General features: G+C 36.6%; 1 protein-coding gene across 5 annotated transcripts in view; it reads right to left on the bottom strand.

Annotated features, from left to right (window-relative positions):
• Positions 1-2,057: 2,057 nt before the first annotated feature.
• FGD4 (FYVE, RhoGEF and PH domain containing 4) overlaps positions 2,058-11,749 on the bottom strand; it is a 228,262-nt gene continuing 218,570 nt past the window's right edge. For all 5 annotated transcript variants that reach the window (XM_055573674.1, XM_055573711.1, XM_055573692.1 and 2 more), the window contains 3 exons: positions 10,244-10,384; positions 6,353-6,493; positions 2,058-3,780 (listed from right to left, as the gene is read on the bottom strand). In XM_055573674.1, coding sequence (XP_055429649.1) covers positions 3,499-3,780; positions 6,353-6,493; positions 10,244-10,384 — 564 coding nt within the window. In that variant the 3' untranslated portion in view covers positions 2,058-3,498. The remainder of the gene's footprint in view (positions 3,781-6,352; positions 6,494-10,243; positions 10,385-11,749) is intronic.

Raw genomic sequence — 11,749 nt, 5'->3', positions numbered from 1 at the left:
ATTTGTTCCCATTGTTACCTTTTCTTCAGGATATACTCAGCTCAGAAAGATCATTATTACAGTTATCACAGACAATGAGTTCAGAATAAGAACTTAAGGCTTTGGGTATAACCAAAAATGAGAATTTAGAGGGGGACAAATCCTGTTTCCACAAAGAAGACAATAAAAGTTTTGGTAACTTTTAAAAATTGGGATTTTTTTTTTCTTTTTAATTTGCGTACATTGGCCAGTAAATATACCAATCTACATTAAGCTTCATGGAAAATGAAATGTAACCTGATGAAGTTGTGCAGATGTGCTTTAACTGATTTTTTTTTTTTTTTTTAACCATCCAGACCCTTTGCAAAAATAAAAAGGCTTTTGATGGTTACTTGAATCTCAAGAATAATGTTATCCCTTCTCCAAACCCTGCCACATATACTTTCTTTTCCTTAAAATGAGCAATTCGAATTACAGTACCACTCCTAGAAGTTAATTCTCTATATCACTGTGGCTAGGAATGTTCACATTAAAGTTTCAGTATAAAATCCTACCCTGTAAAATTTTATTGCTTGCATACATGATGGCATTATAGATGCCACTGTCACAAAAGTGGGTGGTGGCATTTTTCATTTTTGGGTCCCACTTAAAACCTGAAGATAAGTCTGCACTACATTTCATATTCAATATACCAAATGGTAGACTTTCAATAAAGCAAAACTTATATTTAAAAAACTGGAATGTTTTATAATAAATAGTAGTTTTTATCAAAGAAGTATTTTTTTTAAGACTGAAGGAAGGGCATGTTAAAGAAAAGATGACTTAGAGGAAAATAAAGAATAAGGCCCTTATGGAATGTTGTTTTAATAGTAAAACAATCAATTGCGTTTCTAGGCTCAATTTATTATGACAGCTCAGGTGTCTTCAGAAAGCAGAAGACATTACTCTTATAATCAATTAGGTGCATTTTGAGGTCTTTTGGTTGAGTGTTTCTAAATGGCTAAAAGTATTCCTTTGCCTTTCTCCAAGTAAAAGCATCAGTGAAAACAAAGCTGCTTCATTGCTTCTCTTTGTGCCTGACAAAAGAACATGTGGAATGTGAAGACGGTGATTGGATAAGCAGAAATTCTCTTCTGATACTAACATTTCTATTTTTTTGGAAAAAAAATTAAAGATAATGTTAAGAGTATGATAATAAATATTCTCTTTACATGAGTCTTCTTTCAATAATCTACATTAAATAACATCTGATTATTACTGAGCCAAAATTTGAATGTGTTCATGTTACTTCCATTCCAGGAGGACTTATTTGTAGGAAAAATGTAATCTTGTTCTTCAAAATAGTTTTTAAAAATAATTTGACTTGTAAATCTTCTAACTGGCCCTTACATTTCCATTTTTCTATCCTCATTACAAAAGTCACCTTCTCCTGATAATCATTCTACATTTTTACTGCTTCTCTTTTCTTGAGATTAAGAAAATCAAAGAAAGCATCACCTACAGCCATATTATAACCTTCTCAATAATCACCCCTAAACACCACATACACAAATACACCCATGCCTGGCAACTAGAAAAGAGAAACAACGTAAATATTTTAAATTTGTCCTTAATTTAATAGGGTCTAAGAAGCTACCCTTATACTTTTTGGGCTCCAAGTATTTGGCTTAATGTTGATGGTAATGGCTGGTACTCCTTTTTCAGAAGACGGCAATCTAATCATGCCCACTATAATTTAGCTTCTCCTTAGGGATGTGGGGGAAAAAAAGAGATACTGATACTTCAATATTTCTTTAAAAAACAGGGCCTGAATAAAATGTGTGGCAATCTCCAATTCTGAGTGAATCTGATCTACCTTTAAGGTGTAATCCCCAAAGGCTAGTAGGATCACTCTTGTGGATTTCTAGCAGACAGATGAATTTAAAAAATGACAATGTTTGGAACATGATAGAGTAAGTGTAAAACAAGAGAGAGATCTAAGTTTGAGAAAAGGATTAACTTAAATATCCAACAATGTGAGATTTTAATCACAACTACAATGTAATAAAGAACGGCCTTTGTGACAAGGAATCTATTAATATTAAAATTGTTTATTAAAATTCCCCAGAGGATAAAAGGGGGTGAAAATGCTCAAATTTTCATCAATCATATTGTACCCCCCAAAACCTGCCATTAAAATACTATTTTTTCTATATTGTATTTTCCCCCACTGTTCTTTAGTGAGGTGGTTTAAAAAGTTAAGCATAAACTGTCTTAATTACCTATCCTTTACCCTTAATCATAGATTATCACATGTGAATTTTTTTTTCATATCTGACAAAGGAATAAGCCCACACAGTTATCTTAAGTGTTAACTATATATAGTCCTCATTTAACCAAAACTAACAGTCTTAAGGGAAAGGAAAACATAACAATAAGTGTAGTTGCCGTATGTCCCAGTTCTATGTAAGGTCAGGAATCTTATACATGCTGATGTTAACTGCCACAACAATTAGAGGATGGTAAAAGGTAAAATAATCTGTATGACTTGATCATCCCAGTGACCAAAATGCACTTTATCTTAGAATAATCAAGACTGAAGCATTAATCAAACCCTCATCTTATATTTAACTAGGTATTATTAGCACCTTCAAAGAGAGGCACTGTTTTAAATAGGCACAGAACAAAGAAAAATAGTACTTTAAAAATACTGTTGGAACTCACTAATATATCCCATGCCACATAAATTACAGCTTTTTATTATAAAAATATCAATACCCTTAGATGTTAATCAGTTAAATGTAAATCAGCAAAAACATCTCATAAGTTTAGAACACTGCTCAGTTCCAAGATAAAACATGCTGTATATTTAAAAATAAATTAGAGACAAATATGAACCTAACCTGAAAAGTGTGGATAGTGTGTATATATATATTTGTATTTAATACTATATGTACATAATTGCTATATACTTAAGACATTTTATTCTTAGAAGTATTTCTACAAACACAAGTATTATCTTGAGTACCAACAATGTGTCTTTTTTCTTTTGCTTTAAAAGAATGTACATCATTTATGCAGCTTGTTTTATAAACTAACTTAAATAAGTTAATACAATAGCCTAAATTGTCCCTGTATTGTTGTTTTTCTTTTTTTATTTTTACTGTGGATCTATTTTGGCAACATGGAGGTATATCTTTCAAACTGTTATAAAGCCTGTATGTGTAAGTGAAGACATTAAAGGATTTCTTAAATGAAAGAAGACTTCTTTAGCCTAAAGTGATAGAATTAATTTATACCACTTTTTTCCAAGACAAAAGTACATATTCAAGGAATAGCTCATTAGAAAAATGCTCCACTTTTCACATTATTTCAAACTTTATGGGTAGAATGGCTGTGCACATTAATTTCACTAAGAGTACATAAAAACAGTCCCCAAAAAGATGCATTTATGAGCCTGTAAAATTTTTCAACATAAAGTGCTAAGAGATGAATAAGGAGAGCTGAGAATATCGTGAGCTATAAATCTTGAGACACACCCTACACTGTGGTAGGTCTTGGAACTTGGCATTCTGATTTTCTCTTAGGTTCAAGATGATCGTCCAAAGTGTCTGGATGCTGGCTAGGACATTCTGGCGTCTCACCTGTGACAGCTAAAAGGATGATTTTCAGCCACTTCTGTTTCAGTTCCTCACTGTCTGCAGCAAAGCTGTGCACAGACTTAGACTGGGTCAGTTTGAAACTGTGTGGCAGGTCTGCACTCCTCGGCATGTCGTCCACAACATAGCCCAGGAGTGGAATGGTGGCCTGGGCTCTGACATCCTAAGGGAAAAACATGGTGAGATGTGATCCAGCTCCCACTAACGCTCCTTTCCCACCATCTCTCCACAGACTTGTACTGTGAGCTCTCCATGGAGATGGGAGAGATCATTGCTTAGCACTGTGCCTCTTCATGAGACCACTGGTAATGTCACCTGCGTGAATTAATGAATAAGCACTAATGCCTAAATCAGCCAGAATTCATTGACCCCACACCTTTCCCTGTGAGGGAGCCCATTCAGCTCTTTATTCAGTGTACAAGAGAAGAAAAGAACAGTAATTTTATTGTACAAAATCAGCAAATGTTAATGATGATTTCATTACCAAACACAGTTCTATTTGGTGTTTAATTCATTCATTCATCAATTTACTTACAGACAGGAAAAACAATGAAATAGAATAAAAAAACAAATAGCCCAATTAAAAAATGGGTAGAAGACCTAAATAGACATTTCTTCAAAGACATATAAATAGCCAAAAGGAACATGAAAAGATGCTCACCATCGCTAATTAGAGAAATGCAAATCAAAACTACAATGAGGTATCATCTTACACTGATCAGAATGGCCACCATCAAAAAGTCTATAAATAATAAATGCTGGAGAGGATGTAGAGAAAAGGGAGACCTCCTACACTATTGGTGGGAATGTAAATTGGTTCAGCCACTATGGAAAACACTGTTGAGGTTCCTTAAAAAACTAAAAACAGAGAAAATGATGTGTTGCAGTTCGTGCAGGTTGCTAAGAGTCAGACATGACTTAGAAACTGAATGAAAACGACAAAAAGCAACTATATAATTCTGCAATCCCACTCCTGAGCATACATCCGGAGAAAACCATAACTCAATAAGACATATGCACCTCAATGTTCAGTGCAGCACTATTTACAATAGTCAAAACATGGAAGCAACCTAAATATCCATCCACAAATGAATGGATAAACAAGATGTGGTATATTTATACACACACATACACAATGGAATATCGCTCAGCCATAAAAAGAATGAAACAATACCATCTGCACCAACTTGGATGGGCATAGAAACTATTATACTAAGTGAAGTAAACCAGAAAAGGAAAGGCAAATATTATATGATATCACTTATGTGTGGGCTCTAAAAGGAAAAAAAGACACAAATGAACTTATTTCCAAAACAGAAAGAGACACAGACACAGAAAAAAAAAATTGGCTTTTTGGTTACCAAAGGGGACAGAGGGGTGGAAGGAGGGATAAATTAGGAGGCTAGGATTAACACACACACACACACTAATATGTATAAAATAGATAACCAACAAGGACCTATTTATAACACAGGGAACTATACTGAATATTATGTAATAACCTATAAGGGAAAAGAATCTAAAAAATATGTATATGGGCTCCCCTGGTGGCTCAGACAGTAAAGAATCTGCCTGCAATGCAGGAGACCTGGGTTCAATCCCTGGGTTGGGAAGATCCCCTGGAGAAGGGTACAGCTACCAGTATTCTTGTCTGGAGAAGTCCAAGGACAGAGGAGCCAGGCAGGCTACATAGGGTTTCAAAGAGTTGGACACGACTGAGGGACTTTCACTTTCACACACACATACACACACAGAGCTATGTCTGAATAGCTGTGCTATACATCTGAAATTTATTCAACGCTGTAAATCATTTATACTTCAATTAAAAAAATACATGTACACATCTTGGCATTTTTAGTCTATTTTGAAAATAAAGTTTCACTAGCCCTTAAAGTAGATACAGGCTAAAATACAACAGGTACATTAAAATTTTCATGTTTCTAAGTGAGTGCACAATTGATTTATGTGTTGTTGGTTTCTAAGCACAATACAATCCATTAATGCCTGCTGTATGCCTGTTGTTCCCCAATTCTTATTTTCGATACATTCACACAAGGTCCCCCCAAATTATTACTGGATAATGATAATCCAAGGTTGATTTAAAGTCACCTTCTTCTCACATTGCTTTCTTTTTCAGGTATCTATCCTTTCAAGGGTTGGAAAAAAGGCTTATTGATATTTCCTATCATTAAAAAGGCTCCTTGCCTTTCCCTCTGATTCAACCTCTTCTTCCCATGCTCTTTACTAATTCAACCCATATTTTCTCAAATCCACTGAACAGGATTGACAGAAGGGGGCAAATGATCCATAGGGAGAAAACATCTTTGGCTATAGAAGGAAATCAGGCTTCCCTGGTGGCTTAGACAGTAAAGAATCTGCCTGCAGTGCAGGAGACCTGGGTTCAATCTCTGGGTCTGGAAGATCCCCTCTCCCTTGGAGAAGGAAATGGCTACCCATTCCAATATTTTTTGCCTGGAGAATCCCATGAACAGAAGAGCCTGGTGGGCTACAGTCCATGGGGTCACAAAGAGTTGGATATGACTGAGCAGCTAAGCAGATATAGAAGGAATCAATCTAAATAAATCTGAATTACAGTTACTTATATTTTTCAATTATAATGAAAAAATAGTGAAACTGTATGAATTCTTTTATTCTATAGAGAAGTAATGGAAAAATTTTAAGTTCAGTGTCCACCTGCCTCCCTCTGTCCCTTCAGAAAGATATAGTTTAGATACCTGGGGGGCACCATACATGTACAGCACGAGAGGGTCTTGTTTGGGGATCACACACCAAGCTTTCTGCCAAGGTTTTGACTTTTCGGTATACTGAAGAAAGCTGCATACCACACTGTTTCCAGATACTTCTGCTGATTCAATCTAGAAAATATAATGCAAAGAAATAGTGAGACAGAGAAATGAACACAAAATAAACCCAGATAGCGAGGTAATTCAACTGAAGGGAATATTCATACATTATAATATATTTACATAAAATGCCTCCTGGGATTGCCCCAAAGAAGGTTCATCTGCAATAGTTATTTAAATATGCATCTAGATCTATGATGAATTAAGTCAATTTTAATTGTATTAGCAGACCTTGAATTACCAGACCACCTGACCTGCCTCTTGAGAACTCTGTATGCAGGTCAGGAAGCAACAGTTAGAACTGGACATGGAACAACAGACTGGTTCCAAATAGGAAAAGGAGTACGTCAAGGCTGTATATTATCACCCTGCTTATTTAACTTATATGCAGAGTACATCATGAGAAACACTGGACTGGAAGAAACACAAGCTGGAATCAAGATTGCCGGGAGAAATATCAATAACCTCAGATATGCAGATGACACCACCCTTACGGCAGAAAGTGAAGAGGAACTAAAAAGCCTCTTGATGAAAGTGAAAGAGGAGAGTGAAAAAGTTGGCTTAAAGCTCAACATTCAGAAAACGAAGATCATGGCATCTGGTCCCATCACTTCCTGGGAAATAGCTGGGGAAACAGTGGAAACAGTGTCAGACTTTATTTTGGGGGCTCCAAAATCACTGCAGATGGTGACTGCAGCCATGAAATCAAAAGATGCCTACTCCTTGGAAGGAAAGTTATAATCAACCTAGATAGCATATTCAAAAGTAGAGACATTACTTTGCCAACAAAGATCCGTCTAGTCAAGGCTATGGTTTTTCCAGTGGTTATGTATGGATGTGAGAGTTGGACTGTGAAGAAAGCTGAGTGCCAAAGAACTGATGCTTTTGAACTGTGGTGTTGGAGAAGACTCTTGAGAGTCCCTTGGACTGCAAGGAGATCCAACCAGTCCATTCTGAAGGAGATCAGCCCTGGGATTTCTTTGGAAGGAACGATGCTAAAGCTGAAACTCCAGTACTTTGGCCACCTCATGCGAAGAGCTGACTCATTGGATAAGACTCTGATGCTGGGAGGGATTGGGGGCAGGAGGAGAAGGGGACGACAGAGGATGAGATGGCTGGATGGCATCACCGACTCAATGTACGTGAGTTTGAGTGAACTCCGGGAGTTGGTGATGGACAGGGAGGCCTGGCGTGCTGCGATTCATGGGGTCGCAAAGAGTCGGAAACGACTGAGCGACTGAACTGAACTGAAACATTTATTGACTACTTACTATGAAGGCACTTTTCTTAGCTTACTACTTGTATCAATTCATGTAACATTCACATCAACACCGAAAAGGTACTGCTTTCATTATCATGAGGTTTAGAGACGAACTACCTCTCCTAAGATTTAGGAAATGGTGTACTAGGATTTGAGTCTGGATCCAGAGCTTGAACTCTTAGCCACAATGCTCTATCAGCGTCACTATTTAAGAATACAATAGCAAAAAGGCAAATGATTACCAGCAATCTCTGCCCTTTACCTGAGATAATTTCAAAGTTATTAAAATTACATTAACTCTTGGTAGAGCCATGTACAGTTTTCTGCTTTGGCTCCTAACACATAAATAACTGGTTAAAAAGGGAACAAAATCCTTTGACTAATGATGGTTTTTATTACATATATTATGGAAAGCAATTAGTTTGCATCTATTTTCTGTTTTTTCTTTTCTATTTTTTGGCCACACTAAAAAAAATGGTCAATGGTTTGCATCTGTTCTCTGCCTTTTTCTTTTCTTTCTATTTGAGGCATGCAGGATCTTAGTTCCCTGACCAGGTATTGAACCTGTGTTCGCTGCAGTGGAAATGCAGTGTCTTAACTACTAGACTGCTAGGGAAATCCCTGCATCTATTTTGTATCTCTCAAATCCAGTGTCATCCACTGAGCAGTGCTGGTGTGCAAACTGTTTTGCTACCAGTTAGAGATAAGCACAAAAAGCAAGAGTAAGCATTTAGAAACTTTTACAGCAATCTGACTTGTGACGATACCTGAGTACATAATTGTGTATTTTACAAAAATATAGCTAAGCAGATGAACATTTAAAATCAATCTGAAGACAAGGAACACTAACTCTGGACTCAAATGAAATGTTACCTATTTTCCCTGACCCCAAGGCATTCCATACTTTGTATTATCATAGTGCAAAAATTTTATACTAAATTATGACTTTTGTTTCTAGGATCTACTGAAGTACGTCTTTCCACCATGCCTTGTCAGAGAAAGTCCACTCTGGTTTGCCATAAAAGCAACACCTATATCCTAGAAGAATACAGAGTTATAGCTTGTGGGACCGTACTTGAACCTCAGTTCAGTTCAGTGGCTCAGTCATGCCCAACTCTTTGCGACCCCATGAATCGCAGCACGCCAGGCCTCCCTGTCCATCACCAACTCCCAGAGTTCACTCAAACTCAAGTACATTGAGTCGGTAATGCCATCCAGCCATCTTCTCCTCTGTCGTCCCCTTCTCCTCCTGCCCCCAATTCCTCCCAGCATCAGAGACTCTTCCAATGAGTCAACTCTTCGGATGAGGTGGCTAAAGTACTGGAGTTTCAGCTTTAGCATCATTCCTTCCAAAGAACACCCAGGGCTGATCTCCTGTAGAATGGACTGGTTGGATCTCCTTGCAGTCCAAGGGACTCTCAAGAGTCTTCTCCAACACCACAGTTCAAAAGCATCAATTCTTCGGCGCTCAGCTTTCTTCACACTTTAACCTCAAGTGGACTTTAATGTTTATGATCCTTCTTTAGTTAACAGAAATGACTTTTGTATGTTTATACAGCATAGATGTTTAATAAATACTAAGTGATTCTTAGAATCAATGAATTGTAGACGTTCTATAACTTTAGATACATAAGAATTTTGATCACGAGCCTATTCTTCACAGATTTCCAGGCTATCTTGAACTTTCTGTCACCAAGAGCCTTATTATATAATTTATTACTTATGTTGTTAATGTATTTGGGTATAAAACTTATTTCAGATATTAGTTGCATTATAGATCCTAGGTTTGGGAGGTCTGAATATATGTAAAACATTAAATCAAACTCAGTTGTTAAGACATTTCATATTTCAATATAGTTCTCAGATTTCTGTCACTGGCCATTAAATGATGCTTTTAATGCAATAAGCTGGAACAGTTTTTCAGGTAATAAGACTTTAATCTAAATTTTTATATCATACAGTAGTTTTCAAAGCCAATATGATGAAATTGACACTTTCCTCTTAAAAATATACAGATATATTGTAATAAGTTGAGCATTAAAAGAGGTACAATTAATACTCTAATATTTGATTACACCTTCACAAAATCAATACACAATCAGCCCTCTATATCTGTGGATACAGACCCTAAGGATACGAAGCTCTGGCTGTACCACACCACTGAATGGATATAAGAGATTTGAGCATCCATGGATTTTAGTATCTGTGGAGGGGCCTGGAACCAATCCCCCAGAAACCAAGGAAGGTTTACTCTCAAATGCTTGTTGGTTAATCAAGCACTGCCCCTCTTCTTTCTATACAACTAAGCATGATCCCAAGAGTCAGCAACAGAACAAAAGTATAAATCTTGCTTGTCATGGTCCAAATTGTTATACTAAGAGAAATAACAAAATATATTACTTGTATTTTTCAGAGTTAAAAGGAAATTCAATTTATAGTATAAAAAATAAAAAAAGAAAAGAAAAAAATCTGAAAGATATCCAGTATTTAATATTTCATACCTCTAAAATTCCTTTCCTTTTCTTTTCTTCACTGTCTGTGAATCCACTTATTATTTGATAACAGTCTTTACAGACTTTGCTTAATTTACCACCATCATACTCAAGTTGAGCTTTATAATCAGAACACTTCCAACAAACCACCTTAAATTAAGAAAAAATAATAGAGTGAATAACCATATTTATAAAATAAGATTTAAACAGCAGTTATGGGTAATAATAAATGAGAAAAAGCTAAATGCAAAAGGCAAATTTTTTACTAGACTAGTAATATTCCCATGAACATTTGGAATATTTGTCATGGTATTAGAATGTTATTTGTGATGGGCTCTGCTTGCTCATCCTTCTCTTTCTGGCCTCAAAAGGTAGGAAATCTTCAAAGGCTTGGTACAGATTTTCATACTTCATGTGCATGCATGTATACTCAGTCAGGTCTGACTCTCTGCACCCTATGGACTACAGCCCGCCAGGCTCCTCTGGCCATGGGATTTTCCAGGCAAGAACACCGGAGTGGGTTGTCATTTCCTTCTCCAGAGGCTCTTCCTGACCCAAGGATCAAACCTGCCTCTCCTGCGTCTATGTTGGCAGGTGGATTCTTTACTACCGAATTACCTGGGAAGCATACTTTTGGATATTTAATCAATATCCGTCCCAAAGGAATTCATAGTCTTCCTTGCCCTCAGCTTTCTTCTTATTACACTTAGCCCTCCCAACAGTACTCTCTATTGCTCTAAATAACACAGCCTTCTAACCAGTCATGGCAAGTCAGAAACCTAGGAGTCATCCTGACCCCTCTCTTTACCTCACCCCATAGATTCACCTTATAAAGCTCTGCTGATTTTACCTCCTAGACACTTTTTCAATCTGTCATATCTTCCTTGCAACCACCTGAGTCCAAGCTATCAGTGTCCTTGGACCTCATGACTGGTCCTTGTAGCATATTTACTAGAGTCCAGGTGCTGCTCTAAGAGCCCCTTCAAGCTATTTTCCAAATGGAATGAGATACTTATTTCCTTTAAAATGCTAATCTGCTATGTTTCTCTTCTATTTAAATTCCTTTAAAATCTTCCCTTTGCTCTTGGATAACGAGCAAATTTTTAACCATGGCCTATAAAGTCTTGCATGATCTATCCCTTTTATTCTGTCTTCAGTGACACTGACTTCTTATAGTTTCTAAAGTGCTATGCTTCCTTCTCTCTCTCATCTATGCTTCAGTGAGTTAATTCTTGCTCATTCTTCAGATATTTTACTCAAATTTCACTTCCTCAAGGAAGACTCCTCCAAATTCCAGAATATAGCCCATCTCACCACTGTGTTACTAAAGTTTCATGTACTTTTTTCATGTACTGATCACAATTTCTAACCATATACTTGTGTGATTATTTGATTAATGTCTGTCAACCTCACTAGGCTCTAAGCTCTATGAGGAATCATCCTTGTATATTTTGACCCCTATTTATATAATAAATATTTATAGAATGCCAAGGACATTTATAGAATGAATGACTA

The sequence above is a fragment of the Bubalus kerabau genome, chromosome 1 (genome assembly GCF_029407905.1).
Source record: "Bubalus kerabau isolate K-KA32 ecotype Philippines breed swamp buffalo chromosome 1, PCC_UOA_SB_1v2, whole genome shotgun sequence".
NCBI classification, from domain to species: Eukaryota; Metazoa; Chordata; class Mammalia; order Artiodactyla; family Bovidae; genus Bubalus; species Bubalus kerabau.
This window is presented reverse-complemented; position numbering and strand designations above follow the sequence as displayed.